General features: G+C 27.1%; 1 protein-coding gene and 7 non-coding genes across 8 annotated transcripts in view; 5 read left to right on the forward strand and 3 right to left on the reverse strand.

Annotated features, from left to right (window-relative positions):
• Positions 1 to 11019, forward strand: part of LOC124424924 (mannosyl-oligosaccharide alpha-1,2-mannosidase IA-like) — a 120401-nt gene extending 109382 nt beyond the window's left edge. Inside the window, exon 3 of the mRNA XM_046964540.1 lies at positions 10993 to 11019. Coding sequence (XP_046820496.1) covers positions 10993 to 11004 — 12 coding nt within the window. The 3' untranslated portion in view covers positions 11005 to 11019. The remainder of the gene's footprint in view (positions 1 to 10992) is intronic.
• A 199-nt stretch (positions 11020 to 11218) lies between these two features.
• On the forward strand, positions 11219 to 11292 carry Trnai-aau. The gene has a single exon. It is a non-coding gene; the product is annotated as a tRNA-Ile (tRNA).
• Positions 11293 to 11486: 194 nt separating this feature from the next.
• Trnai-aau lies at positions 11487 to 11560 on the forward strand. The gene has a single exon. It is a non-coding gene; the product is annotated as a tRNA-Ile (tRNA).
• A 562-nt stretch (positions 11561 to 12122) lies between these two features.
• Positions 12123 to 12196, forward strand: Trnai-aau. Its single transcript has one exon. It is a non-coding gene; the product is annotated as a tRNA-Ile (tRNA).
• Positions 12197 to 12512: 316 nt separating this feature from the next.
• Trnae-uuc lies at positions 12513 to 12584 on the reverse strand. Its single transcript has one exon. It is a non-coding gene; the product is annotated as a tRNA-Glu (tRNA).
• Positions 12585 to 12829: 245 nt separating this feature from the next.
• Trnae-uuc lies at positions 12830 to 12901 on the reverse strand. The gene has a single exon. It is a non-coding gene; the product is annotated as a tRNA-Glu (tRNA).
• A 266-nt stretch (positions 12902 to 13167) lies between these two features.
• Positions 13168 to 13239, reverse strand: Trnae-uuc. Its single transcript has one exon. It is a non-coding gene; the product is annotated as a tRNA-Glu (tRNA).
• A 1448-nt stretch (positions 13240 to 14687) lies between these two features.
• Trnar-acg lies at positions 14688 to 14760 on the forward strand. The gene has a single exon. It is a non-coding gene; the product is annotated as a tRNA-Arg (tRNA).
• Positions 14761 to 16482: the final 1722 nt, after the last annotated feature.

Below are 16482 nucleotides of genomic sequence, written 5' to 3' on the forward strand. Positions count from 1 at the left end.
AGAGAGAGAGAAAGTGGATTTATTTCAAGTTTAAATGACCAAGTTTAACATTCAGTGATATATAAAAAAAAAAAAAGAATTAATAAATTAATTTGAGGAAATTACTTACAATAAAAATAATATTATTATTAATAATTAATATTCATTTATTATTACATCTGTCGTTTTGATAGATTCTTGAAAAATGAAAATACAATACTCTATTTGTTATTCTATAATCAATTTACTTTTGTAATAATAATTAATTAATAATAATCAAGTACAGTTTTTTAATATAGCAATCATTAATAATAGCTTTGAATTAATATTACAATTGTAAAAACAACGAAAAATATCTCATTTGCATTTTGTCATACCTGAAACTTCGAAACGCATTTTTTTCGATAATTGTTGACTCAAAATTAAAAGAAAAAAAAAAGAAAAAAAAAGGAAAGAAAAAACAAAACAAAAGAAAAGAAAAATAGAGAAAGAAAAAAATAGCACCATTAAGAAGAGAATTAAAAGACTTCGATAATGTTACGTGACTTTAAAAAACCTTGTTGCCATTTAAAATTTTTGAGGATGTTTTTGCGAAAAAATCCATTAGATTTTATAATAATCCTGGTAAATACTTTTCGTTTGGATACTATATATATATATATATATATATATATATATATATATAAACGAGATTAAATTTCCAGATTTAAAAGAAAGTCGATTATTTCATTTCGTTTTTCAACTCTTAAAATAATTTGAATTATAAAAATTTGTTTAATAAATACACACATATATATATATATATATATATATATATATATATATATATATTTATTATTCCTAACAAACATTAAATTAAATTGAAACTGGTTTGTTAATTTATAATCAGTCTATATATTATTAATTCTCTTTCGAGGTATTTTAGAAAAAAATAAAAAAATAAAAAAATAGAAAAAGATAATAAAAAAATAAGAACATATATATATATATATATATATAATAAAATATGTAAAATAATATATAATGCATATATTTATCAGATAGAATGTCATAGTAAAGATTTCATCGATATTCTTGCTTAGATATGTGTCTCGAATTCATAGCTCTCTCTCTCTCTCTCTCTCTCTCTCTCTCTCTCTCTCTCTCTCTCTCTTTCTCTCTCTTTCTTTAGAAAATCTATGATCTCTCGTAGTGGATGTAAAACAAATTCCTTCTCCTATGAGCGCGTGACGGAAAACGGCATTCGATTCTCCGCATTATACGAATATGAAGGCTATGGGAGGGTGATACCAGTCCAAAGATATTATTTACATATGTTGCTAAGAAATGGATGCATAATATCGTGTCGCTAGAAAATATCATATGGATCATAGATATGGAAACGCATCGGTGCTCGCCTTGCAGTTCATGTAAAGAGGAAAGAAATCGGTTCGGCCCGAATGCACGAAGATTGCATACATACGTTTCATGGAATCCTTAAAAGCTTTGTATTCGTCAAATATTTGCTTTAAACGTTTTTCTTTGCTTGCTTTTAAATCTCTTTCCCTTGTTTTCTCTTTCTCTCTCTCTCTCTCTCTCTCTCTCTCTCTCTCTCTCTCTCTCTCTCTCTCTTTCTCTGTTGTTTTTCTTTTTTGTTTTTTTTTTCTTTTATTTTCTTTTTTTAAGATCAATCGCTTTTTTAATACTGAGAACAATATATCCCTTTTTATTTTTTTTTGTTTTTTTTTTTGTTTTTTTTTAGGTAGAACTGTAACGTCATTTCACTTTAAAATCACATACCTATATAATATACGTATTTGTATTTTTTTTTATTATGTTCTGTTTAATCTTAATGTCTTTCTTTTTTTTTTTTTTTGATCGGGTAATTAATTATTAATTCATATTATCAAATTAATATTAACCAAGCATAAATTATGGTATAGAAATTATAGTGGTATAATTATGGTATACAATGTAGTATAATATAACTTTAGGTAGTGACTATAAAATAATACAGCTTAACTTGTACCATAAAATTATATTAATATGATACATTATCATATATTATATCATCATAATAACACAGTATAATAATATTACGATGAGTTATAAATAATACTTACAAAAAAATTAATTATAACATTAAATCGTACTTTTCATTTTCGTTCGATAAATGACATTGTAATTTTCACATTAGATAATTTTTCTTACAAAACTACGTTTCAAATATTTAATCTAATTCATTTAAAACGATCGAGGAACGATGTTATAATCAAAAAAAAAAAAAAAAAGAAACAAAAAAGGAAAAAAAAAAGAAAAAGAAAAAAGGTTTCCTTTCAGCGTTTCTATAAGGTTCGGAAAGGAAAGTATGGCAGGTAGAAACGTGATAAAAGTCAGGAAGGTCCATTTTATTGGTAGAAAATAAAAGTTGCGTTGCACGCGGTGCGACAAATGCCTTGGCGCGTTCCCGCGAGCTTTTACGGGACATAAACGGCGCATAATTCACCATTAGCCATTGGTAAAGTGGCCGCACGTTATTACTAAGACAGTAATTTATCCTAAGACGCATGGCCTACCTTTTTTATCTTCTCATGTCCCTTTTATCTCTCGATATCTCTTCTTCATACGTAACAATTATTTTCCTTTTACTCGAAATTTTTCACATTACATTCCAGTTACTATAGAATTTTTCAATTATTAGTTCAAATATAGAAAGTATTACTAATACACGTGTCTGGATGTCGTTAATTAGTTCCCGAAAATTCGTCGACGTTTATCTATAATAATTTTTGTTGAAAAAAAAATAAAATAAAATAAAAGTAAATTAATTCTTTTTCGTTACACATTGACTCAAGATAATTAAATATAATTAATTTTACGGTATATTCGATAATCGTTATTTTATATTAGATTCATTCGACCGAAAGATTTCAAAATCTTTTTCCTTGTATATCTAATAATTAGTTAAAAAAAAGAAAGAAAAAAAATAATACTAATAAAAAAACAATTAAATATAATTAATTTTACGTATACTGATAATCAATTGATAATTATAGTTATAGTTTATATAAAGTTCATTCGATCGAAAGGAATATCATATCTATTATCTATTATGAAAAATGATCTTTTAGTTCCATTTCTATAATGCCTTCACAAATGTGAAATTCAAACGTAGTAGAGTCGTGTTTATGTAAGCTATCGATATACGACATACGTCTGTTTCACGTGCTATCGCCCAGCACGATCGTGTTCGCGTCGTATGCGAACGATCATTTAATCTGATATCATGGCAGGCATCGCTCGTAATCGTTCGTCAATGATTTCAACGTGATAAACCTATCGGTTATCATTAAAGTCGATATTACAATAGAATATGTTTCAATGGGCTCTTCTACGTCTTCTAAGATTTATACCTAAATATTTAATTAACATATGATTATGATAATGGTCATAAATTTAATATATATACGTGTGTGTATGTGCATGTGTATATATATATATATATATACACATATATATATATATATACACACATACATATATATATATATATATATATATATATATATATATATACATGTATTTCTTCTTTTTGAAATTAATTTGGACTTGAACTATTTTAATAATCATCAATAATTACGATCATGCCGTAAATCTAATATAAATATATACATATATACATACATATATATACATATATATATATATATTACTATATATATATATATTAATTATTTGTCTTTGTACTATTGTATTAATTATAATAATATTAATTATAATAATAACTAATTAAATATAAATAATAATTATTATAATAATTAAAATAATATATATTATTTATATCAATAATTTAGATTTGGATTTTGGATAATTTTAATAATCATAAATAATTATGGTAATAGCATAAATCTAACAGCTATATGAATATTTTTTTAAAGATTAATTTAGATTTGTATATTGATCATTTTAATAATCATCGATGATTATATACACGCGCACACACACACACACACACACACACACACACACACACACACACACACACACATACACACACACACATTATAAATTAATTTGGATTTGAACTATTTGAAGTTATCGAAATTGTTTTCAGATCGAAATAATCGTAAACTGACGAATTTAATTAAATCGTAGATGGGTAATCGTTTTCATCTTTTTTTCTTCTTTTCTTTTACAAATTTTTTTTTTCCTTTTCTTTTTTTGATTTTCCTATCACGAACAGCTAATAAAATCTTCGTCGTCGATGAAATGTCATTGATGTCTTGGATTGACATTAATCAGGGCAAAGAGAACGACGAAGTGATATATTTTCCAACGACCTTTTGCTTTATCGAACGATACGTCAAATCGTCTAGCGAACGATGATAAACGGAAGGTGAACGACGAGTTGACTACAAATGAAGCTCATCAACGTAGCTTCTCGCTCGTAAAGACCGAGTAAAACGTTTATCAAAGATATCGTCATTAGCGGCGCTCGTTAAATCGTTCCCAGGATTTCTCCTTTCTATTCTTTGACGAGATTCGTTTGAGCTCTCATGTCCGTCTTTAGTTATCATTTGGTTAATATTAATTCGTGACGGGAGTTTTTCTGAAAATATTATTTAATGTGATATAATTTTTTAATTAATAAATCAAATTAAATATTAAATTTTCAATTTGCCGTAATAAAAGAATATAATCCCGAACGATCAGAATGATCATTGAAATGGTACAAGTTTAAAATCATCTTATGAAAAAAAGAATATATCTATATTTAGTTATAATATCTTAGTTTTTAAATTTTATATAATGTACATTTTATATGATATATCTATATAAATAATATTCATAGCAATATATAATTTATTAAATAAATAAATAAATAAATATATATATATATTAAATAAATTTTTTAAATGAAAGATTTTATTTATATATTTTTTAGATTTATAAATCGGATCCTTTTTCTTTTTCTTTTTTTCTTTTTTTTTTTTTCTAACTAAAATCGTATTGATAATTTCTTCTCTCTCTTTCTCTCTCTCTCTCTCTCTCTCTCTCTCTCTCTCTCTCTTTCTCTTTCTCTTATCATAGTTCTAAAGACATAACAATAAAAAAAACAGAAAGGTCATAACGAAAAGAATGACTGATAAAGAGAATAGGATGAAGGAGAGAGAGAGAGAGAGGGAAAGAGAGAGAGAGAGTAGAACGAAAAGAACATACCTTCTACGTGTCACCGCAGCCAATAACACGCGGGTAATCACGATTTAATGGCTCAATAACGTCTGCCATTGCGTCCTGACGCAGAGCTCGAAAGAATTTATCGGTCCCGCCAGTCAATAAATTCACCTTTTGAGTTGTATACGGCCCTGAACGGTCCCCACGTTTTCTTCTCTCTCGCAAACTCTTTTTCAAATTATGCTTTCATGTATGTATACATAGATATGTATGCATGTATGCACGTAAGCATGTATTTACAAACACCTGTGTTTGTAATTTGTATACGTGCAAGTTGAATATAAGAGAAAGGATATAAAATAAGGAATTGCATAGAAATTTGTTATGAAAATAATAACAAGAACAAGAAAAATGAAAAGAAAAGAAAAGAAAAGAAAAGAAAAGAAAAGAAAAGAATTGTATCATGATTAAATGATTCAGGTTTCTTATTTATTTGATATCACGATATTAATTATATATAATTCACGATATTAATTATATATAATTCACGATATTATATATATATATATATATAAAGATAAATAAATAAACAAATAGATTGAAAAATATTTACAATGAAATAATACAATTAACTATCACATTATCCTAAGTCCGATAGCACTGGAGTTTATGTATTTAAAATTTGAGAGGCAGGAAATAGGGGTCGTTGGCTTAATCAAGTGAAATAAAGTTCATCAGCGGAAGACATAATTTTGTAGAGATAGAACAACAGTCTATTTCTCTCTCTCTCTCTCTCTCTCTCTCTCCCTCTCTCTCTCTCTCTCTCTCTCTCTCTCTCTCTATTTCTATTTCTATATCTTTCTCTCTCTCCCTTTGGGGTGCTTGAAATATTTGAGAAAAATGAGCTTCCAGGGAGTCTAATAGTGAATTTCTGGGAGTGTGCGTGCCGACAATAGTTAACGGGGTACAATTGCAGTTTAAATATGCATGCCGGATGCTACTGTCGGCTCTGTCTGTTCCATATTCAACGATTAAGTGTGATGTACGAGTTTTGAGTGTCGCGGCATATCAAATAGCTGTGATCATAGCTGGGGTTTGAGGTATCTCCTACCCCCACCATCACAACCACCATTACCACTACCCTATCATCACCATCACCATCACCACCACCACCACCATAACCCCCACCAGGCACTTCTTTCTCATTCCTACTACCGATGGATCAGTCCCAACATAACCGGATGCTGCTTCGCGATAAATTTCGTGCAATTAATTAACAGGCCAAACACGTCTATGACGTAATACGTTATATCACGAATCGAATCGTTCTGAGAATATAAATCGATGCTTATCTTCGATTACATTGAAATTAATTGCCAAAGAAATTTGACAAATATAATTCAAATGTTTGTGCATTATAAATTATAAAACGCGAATTATATGCGTAAAGTTATGTTATTTTATTTCTTTTTTTTTCTTCTTTCACGTCTGTTTAGTTTTCTCTTTTTCTTTTTTTTTTCTCTTTTTCATCTTTTCTTTTTTGCTTTTTTCTTTTTCTTCGTAGTCAAGTTTAATACACTCATTTATTTACCTAAGATATTTAACGAACTATCGTTTTAAAATCTCGTTAACCATCATTTTCTCTCTCTCTTTCTCTCTCTCTCTCTCTCTCTCTCTCTCTATATATATATATATATATATATATATATAACTATCTGTCTATCTATCTCTCTTTCTCTTTCTAACATTAACATCTGATCGCATAATTATGATACTTATTTTACCTTTTTAACAAAGTATACGACTTTATAATTCCCACGTATTTTTCTATTCCTCTTTAGATTATCATAAAACATTTCTAAGGGTCTGTTTTGCGTTCGTAAGCACATTGAATCACTGTAATCATCTCAACGTAGTTGCATTACGTTCGTGGATGCGTCCGGATACTAACATTCCACGTGGTAGATAATAACGAAAGTAGTGCCTTTACACGGTCGTGCCAGTAACCACTTACGTATCGAGAAAAAGGTTTACTAGAGTTACGGAGATAATTATACCGCATAATTGCAACCATAAGAATCGTTCGAAAGGGGGGTTCTGACTCCTCCTTCCTTTCAAGACGTCATCGTTTTCTTCTTAAAATTACTCGTAATCTGTTAGAGTCTGTGTCCCATTCCTGTTTGCTAACAAGCTATCTATGTTGGATTTAACCACTTTAAATGCTTGTTAAATTAAGTTCAATAAAGAAAAAAAAATATATATATATAAAAAAGAAAAACACAATAAATAAAAAGAAAAAGAAATATAAATGAAAATTACGAGAAAACATCGAGAAGGGTAATGGGTAGGGGGGCAGAGTCACGTAAATAAATATCTAAATAATTATATATGTATATATATATATATATAATTTTTTTTCTGTTTTCTTTTCAACAACTTCACGATACAAGTATATAAAATTTGCTAACATATATTTTCTCATTTAACTTCGTGCACTGCAAATCGTTTATATGTATTTACGTCGATACGTATTGTATATTAATTTATTAATGCACACGTCTTTGTTTGTGAACTACGTGTCTCGTGAGAGAGTTCGTGAATTCTCTTTAATTTCGCAAGGCCCTTTGGCGATGATTTCAAGTGATAAATTTCTCTCAGAGACTGTCTTTAAGTGCGGGCCTCACGAATTACGTTCAACGCAATTACAGTGCATTGTGAGGGTAATGGACGGCAGTTGGTAATTAGGAACATATGTATGTACATGTATGTATGTATGTGTGCACTGTTCGACTCTGTTGCTCGTTTCATCAGAGACCTCAACTGGTACTGAATGTTAATTTGTTAATCGATTTAAATCAATTGATTTCCGTTTTGTATTTATTTATTTATTTTTTTTTTTTTTAATTATAGGAAGTTCCAAAATAATGGGAATAATTTTATCGACATTTTTGTCTAATCATAGTTCGGCTATTTTTATTTATAAGAACATTATTATTGAATATTTAATCAATATTTGTAATAAAATATCGATATATAATAATATAATGAAGCAAATTTTAATTATTTATACTCGAACTAAAATGTTAAATATACTATGATAATTTATATTACAAAATACTTATAATTAATTAATACAAAATATTGATTCGAATAACGAATCAATATTTTAAATTATTATATATATTTTAATTATATAAATATTATTAAATCATCGAACTTTTCACATAGATACGTATATACGTGTATATATATATATATATATATATATATATATATGTGAAATAAAAATAAAAAAAAAGAAATAAAATTTTAATAATAACTCGAAGAAAATTTCGTCGATGGGCCCGCATTTAGATCGATATTTTTTTTTAAATATTTAAATATATTATCCGATATTATAATTTATAAAAGAGACGAAATATCTTTTTTTTTTTCGTGCGTTACAGAAAAATAGAAAATTGTAGGATAAGTAGGAAGGAATGAAACGAGAAGAATGCGAAGTCTCAGAGAACAGCAATGTTACAAAATGCCACCGAGAAAAGATTTATTATCTCGAATCATCGCCGCGGGCTTGAAAACAGAATTAAGGCGGTTTCGCGCGAACCAGCTCGCATCCTCCTTCTTGGATCATTCCTGCCACTGTGCGAGAGGACTCTAGATAGAGAGAGAAAGAGAGAGAGAGAAAGAGAGAAAGAGAAAGAGAGAAAGAGAGAAAGATTATCGTGTTTTTCGAAAGAGGATTTTCTGTTTGCGTGTTACAACGACGTAACTCAAAGAAATGTAAAAGTAATAGCGGTAACTCTTAAATTCGTTCGTTCAGGATCGTTCAATATAGTAAGGTGTGTCCCACCACCATCTTCATGCTTATTAATAATTTTATTATCGCGGTAGCGTGTGTCTCGTGCCTAAGTTAAATTAAACATTATAATGAACGAATGAAAATCGTCCGATCTTACGTTATATTTAACGATAAATATTAATACCTATATAAGGAACATTAAGAGGACAAGCAAGCTGTTTAATGTACGAATTAAAGAGTGTCATAATTAATGTTTAGTTCATAATTAAAAAAAAAAAAAAAAGAAAAAAAAGAGAAAAAAAAGAGGAAGAAACAGAAGGAAAAAAAAGAACAGATTTTATCGATATTACGTTATCGATTAATTAATTTATGCGTTATCCGAAGGGAACGTTGTTGGATCAGCATGATGAGTGATTGATTCAAAAGGATAGTAAAAAAAGATTTTTAAAAAAGGTTTTGAAAAGAATCAGTTTCCGTTATACTAGAATAACGAGGTAAGAGAAACTAGGTAATTAGTGGTTTGTGCATTCGGTCGACGCAATTTGTGCACCGCCTATTTTAAGTCGCTTCGATCAGGTTCGTCGGCGGTATGGTAAAAGGAAAGAAGAACTAACAGGTCTTGGTCCAATGGCACTATCTTCAAAACCACGAATTCTACTACTGCTTGGGTGGTAACTCAATCCAATGGAATCTCCCTCCTCTTTCTTATATTGAATTGACTCTCGAGAATTCGTTTTATGTAATGGCAACTCGAATAGTCCTCTGGCACGATGATAGATGTTAAGGATAATTCTTTATTTGTCTCTTTTTTTCTTTTTTTCTTTTTTTTTTTTCGTTTTTTTCTCTTTGCTAATAATTATTTTTCAAAAGAAGAAAGAAAGGATTGACTATTTATTCCTTCCTTATGACGAGAAATATAATCTTTATTATAAATTAATAATAATATCGCTATGTACTATTACTATTTATTAATATTATAAATAAATATGACGAAATGATTGAATTACAACGTTTCGTTATTATTTTACTTTGTATTATTATTATTATTATTATTATTATTATTATTATTATTATTATTATTATTATTATTATTATTATCATTATCATTATTATTATTATGCAATAAACACTTTCAATGAGAATTTAATTGCAAGGTATGTATGTATGTTCTTAAGCGAACATAACTTATGTACATAATTAAAAATACATTGGTAATGGATCTCTAAAGCACGTTTATTTCAAAACTAAAATATTCATTTCATTCATCTATTATTAATTGCAGATTGAAAAATTGATTATGTTAATATCTTCCGATTGAATTAGAGATCATTAATTCTCTTTCCTCGAATATTTTATCTTTCTTTTTTTTATTTTTTTTCCCCCTTTTTTTCTTCTTTCTTTTTTTTTTTACACTCAAACATCTCACCATATGGATGAGAATCTTTTACTTGTTTCACTTTTCCTAATTTTCTCCGAGAATTATTTCAGATAATTAGTTCGATAACGTTTAGTATTATCTACCCGATGCATAAACATCTAGATTGAGGCATATATATACCACATCCATATATATCCGATAAACGTTGAATTAGTTTTTTTTTTTTATTCTTTTTATATTAAAAAAAATTCTGTGCAACTTGAATTTTTATTTTCTTTAAAATCGTATGCCTCCAAGAATTAATATTTCATGGCCAGTATCTACTTACTTTTTAAATATTTCCATGAATGCTTAAATTTTTCGAAATTTTTTAAGTACAACAAAAAAAAGCTTCAAAAGAAAGGTTTGTCTTAAGCCAACTCTTGAAATATTTTTTTTTTTTTTTTTTTTTTTTTTAGTCGTAACATAGTGTTCAATATATATATGCTATATATATATATTGCAGATTGGAAAATTGATTATGTTAATATCTTCCGATTGAATTAGAGATCGTTAATTCTCTCTCTCTCTCTCTTTCTCTCTCTATATATATATATATATATATATATATATATATATATGTTTTTCTTTTACAAATAATTATTTTTCAAAAGATAGAGTTAGTAATTGTTATTTGTTACAGGTAAGTCAATGAGGTGACTTGTTATTCCTTGAAAATTGGTATGTCGCAAGAATCACTAACTGCAAGATTTTCTGTGATGAAGGTAATCAAATTTATTTAAAAAGAAAAAAAAAACAAATAAGTAAAACAACAAAGATATTTAGAATAATTAAAATTAGTTTATATATTATTTATCAATTGCTAGTATGCACTTGACAAAGAAATAATATCCACAGGCGAACGCATCGGCCCATTAGCTCAGTTGGTTAGAGCGTCGTGCTAATAACGCGAAGGTCGCGGGTTCGATCCCCTCATGGGCCAAATTTTTTTTTCTTTCCTATTTAACATTATTTTTTTTCTTTTTTCTTTTTTGTTCAATAATAACGCATAGATTAGAAGTCAGAATAATTTTAAGCAAATATGTAAAAAAATATTTTGTTCAATTTTCTTTTAATACTATTATTTAAAAGATTCAAAGCAAATATGTTTAACTCCAAGAAAGCTGTCGTCAAGTTGGCCCATTAGCTCAGTTGGTTAGAGCGTCGTGCTAATAACGCGAAGGTCGCGGGTTCGATCCCCCCATGGGCCAATATTTTTTTTTCTTTTTTTTTTACACCAAAAATAGATGTTTTTTTATCTGTTAACTCGACTAATTAAAAATATACAATTCTTAATGTATATTTTTAAATAAAAATTGTAAATAATATTATACCAATGTAATGATCACGGTACTAATATTAAGTGTAGATATTTTTGGATTTTTTTTTACTTTTTTTATTTTTTTTTTTTCGAAAAAACGATCATATTACGTGTTCGGGTGATAAGTCTTTTATGTTGCTTTGTTATTCGACACTTGAAAGAACGATCATATATTTTTCCATTTGTATTTGTCGTGACGATAACGAAACGATTAAGAAACAAGAGTCGGTCGGGTAACGATATCGAACTTTAAACATAACATGTTCTCAATTCATTGCTGCATATAATTTTCATTGGCTTTTTGTAATCCACTTTAAACGGAACTTATTCTTTTTTTTTTGGTAATCAAACATTCCATAATGCATAGAAATAGAATTAAATGTTTAAAGTTTTAACATTGAGATGATAGAAAAATTAACAACATAACATTGCGCGAAGCACACCAACACATCGGCCCATTAGCTCAGTTGGTTAGAGCGTCGTGCTAATAACGCGAAGGTCGCGGGTTCGATCCCCCCATGGGCCACAATTTTTTTTCACTTTTTTTTTACAATTTATATAAAATACAAAAAAAATTTATAAAACTTACATATTAATAGAAATATTCAATTTTTTTTATATATTTTTTATAAATTTTTATATAAATATTTATATTATATTTCCTATAAAAGTCATCTTTTTTATTACCGATTCATTTACTTTATATCGTTTAACGAATTGTATAATCAATATCATTTGAAATATAAAAATAATTATTTATAATTAGATAGTTTAAATCAGAATATTTTGTAAAATAAAAGAATTTAATAAGAAAAAAAAAGTGAAAAAGAAAGTTATTTATATTCCGGTACCGGGAATCGAACCCGAGCCTCCTGGGTGAAAGCCAGGTATCCTAGCCACTAGACCATACCGGAGATGTTAGTCACTTTTTCATTATTGTTAGAAATTCTGTAGGTAAATATTTGTATCATCATTTAATCTGGTAATTTTTATTTCTAGGTCGATTTATTTGATATTATATAACGAATTAGTAAATTAATATTGCAGAGAAAATAAAAACAATTAAATTTATCTTTTGCGTAATTAGATAGTTAAAATCATAAAATAAAATAAAATAATAAAATAAGATTATAAAGGTTAAAGGAAAAAAAAAGTTATATTCCGGTACCGGGAATCGAACCCGAGCCTCCTGGGTGAAAGCCAGGTATCCTAGCCACTAGACCATACCGGATATGTTATTCGGTACTTAAAATTTTTGTAAATTTATCGCATACAAATATTTATATTATCTTTATTATAATTTATAATTTTTTTTTTATTGTTCGCTTCGTTTATTTTATATTGTATGAATTAATTGCACTGTCAATGTTGTTTGAAAAATAAATATAATTATTTTTTAATCAAGTAGATCATTTGAATATTAGAAAAGATTTAGAAACATTATGAAATAAAATAAAATTATAAGAAAAAGATAAGACAAAGAAAAAAAAAAATATATTCCGGTACCGGGAATCGAACCCGAGCCTCCTGGGTGAAAGCCAGGTATCCTAGCCACTAGACCATACCGGATTAATGAAAAAGATGTAATGTATAAATGTACATATGCAATTTTTATCATATATCTTGCATTTATGCATTTATATAATTAAACATATTTATAAATATATTTAATCATTTTTATATATACAGGCACTATCTATTATTTATTAATCATCGTTTCTTTAATTCATAATTAATACGCAATTTATATAAGAATAAATGTCTCGTTGAAAATATAGAAAATTGATGAAATTAATTAGTGCTTTATTTTAATAATTATATTTTATTACGTTAGAAATAAACTTATCACTGATACTTGTTCTGTTCTGCCACGTTATTTTTTTTTTTTTTTCCTTAAGGGATGAACAGACGAAGGAATGGGACCATCCTGCGGGGATATAAAAATAAGTTTAGTTCCCGTTTTCTTTTTCCGGAGATATTTTTAAGTTTTTTATGGTATATAAACGTAACTTTTAGCTTTATGTATCAATTTTTTTTTCTTTTTCTTTTTTGTTTTTTTTTTGTTGTTTTTTTTTTTAAGTCAGTATATTATAAAATGACGAAGTTGTTCGTTCGTTTGCTAACGTTACTTCCTTTAACATCAATTTATGCTCGTCTTTATTGCATAGTACTGAAACATCTTAAATGAATATTTTCGATTGATTTGTCAAAATAATTATTTAAAATATATTATTATATTATTTAAAATATTAACTTACGAATTTTCAAAATTTTCTATTATTGCAGAAATGGTAACGATTTGTAATGGAGAAATGTTTTTATTGTAAAAAAGAAAAAGGAAAGAAAAGAAAAGAAAGGTAAAGAACTTGATCTGAAATGTTTGTAAAGAAAAATTAAATAATTGAAATTAAATAATCTACATTGTAGAATATTTATTATTATATTATTTTAGAATATTTTCTATTATTATAGAGTAAATTTGAATAAAATTTAGTGATGGAGATTTTGTTTCTGAAAAGTCGAGAAAACATAGTTTCGGAAAAAGCATAAGAAAAGTTTTAATAATATATTCGGTTTAAGCAATTTGTATCTCTATATATTGATATAACTTCGTTAAATGTCAGAATTTTCAAACGATGTTCTATGCACTTTGAAGCTTTTTAAAAAATTATGTTTTTATGTATATTATTTTTTTCTTTAATTATATATTAGTATAAAAAAAGCATATAAAAGTAAGTTTAATACATTAATACTAAAACTGAAAATGTGTTGTATCATTAATCACGATTAAATAACGATCGAATTTGATTTTGACGCATTGCAATATTTACGCTGTTGATAATAATTAATTATTACTGATTATAAATTTTAACGCTCGTTAAAAATGTTTTCATCGATTCAATTCTAATAAAATAATGTTTATTATTATCATCCTTTTTCTTTTTTAATTAATATTTTAATAATTAATAAAAATATTTATTCCATAAAATTATATATATCTAGTGCGTGACCTCAACGGTCCTGTGGCGCAACGGATAACGCGTCTGACTACGGATCAGAAGATTCCAGGTTCGAATCCTGGCAGGATCGAAAATTAATTAATTATAAATTTTTATTATTTTATTGTCTGAGATATATATATATATATATATTATACGCAAAATCATTTTTTTTATGCATTTCATTTATGACTACGCGTTAAGGCTGTTGTTCATATCACTTTTCGTTTGTAGAGCGACTTTTGTTCAACTTTTATTCGAGCGAAATTTTGTTCAACTTTATGGTATGAACAAAATATGAACTGCAGGTGCAATAGAGAAACTCTATATCATTATGCATTATAAATAGTTGTTTAAGCTTGCGTAAAGTTATATTGACTCGCGCTTAACTTAACCATGGAATTAGTGCGTGATATAAATTTTTGTACGTAATTAAAATTAATATAGATTGTTTGAATAATTAGAAAATTTTTAAAATAATAAATTATTGAAGTTTGACCTGTACAAAAAGAGTGATGAAAAATTTACGATCTAACGATAACACTACTTGTATATATTATTATATCCTTTCAAAATCAATACAAAAATGAATGGCGTTGGTTTGTCTTTCAAAAGGAAGCAAAAAAAAATTCATACGGCGCGTAATCTATTTATCTAATCGAAATGATGAAAAGTGTCGTTCTAAATTTCACACAATCGAATAGCTTTACGCTCTACTTTATAAAAATTTAAACCTATCTATTTGGAAGATATTAATAGACATTATTAGAAGTCTAGAAGAATAATAAAGAAATTTGTATTTTTTGTATACGTTTCTCGAAAAAGATATCGTTATATACTATATATTTAAATATTTTTATTTATGTTAAATTAACATATATCACGTCTAAGTATCTATAATGAAAAAGTAAAAATTTGAGAAAATATTGAAATATATGCAGCCATTTGGTCGTATAAAACTTGCCTCGTATAATTTTAGATAATAGCTTTCGACATAACACAAATAATAATGTCTCATCATGTGGAGGTTGTTCTGTTTGAAGATGCAAAAGAAAATTATTTCGATAACGATCGAAGTCAGTTGAAAAATTCATTTTTGTTTACGATTATTTAAACGAGCACGTTGAAATTTCAACTCTATTTAAATATTAATTTATTTCTATTTTATATATTTAACACGTGTTACGAAGCTATGAAATGTTTAAATTAATACGCTATTGTTTAAACATTAGATTGTTATACTCCGTGCTCCCTTTAAAATTGTTTAAATAATTTTTAAATAATCGCAATTATGAATAATTTAATCGTAACATTGCAAAATTTAATTTCTATTGAAATATTGAATTTAATTATTTTACGATTAATGCATTTTACAAGTAGTATAATGTTTAACCGCATTTAATATTGTTGAAATATTAATTAATTATTTAATTTATACACCTCCACGTTCAAATATCAGTAAAATATTTAACTGATTTTAAGATAAAAAAGATTCAAAGAACGAAAAGATTAGATTAGAAGCTACATTAACTTTTTTTTTTCTGCAACATTAAAAAGATCTATTTCCTTTATCATAAAAGCTTTTTCTTCTTGCGTAACATACACACACACACGCGTACATACATAGACATAGATATTTACACATATTCTCATGGTATTCTTAACACGACCTCTATAATACTTCCTTCACTCATAATAATTTTTCTTCTCTGATCTTCAGTCAAGAGAAAGGAAAGCGACTTGTTTTTTTGTACCATAGGTGTGTACCACAGATCGATCTTTTTGCAAGTTTGTATGTGTAGGCATTACCAGA

This window comes from Vespa crabro, chromosome 6 (genome assembly GCF_910589235.1).
Source record: "Vespa crabro chromosome 6, iyVesCrab1.2, whole genome shotgun sequence".
NCBI classification, from domain to species: Eukaryota; Metazoa; Arthropoda; class Insecta; order Hymenoptera; family Vespidae; genus Vespa; species Vespa crabro.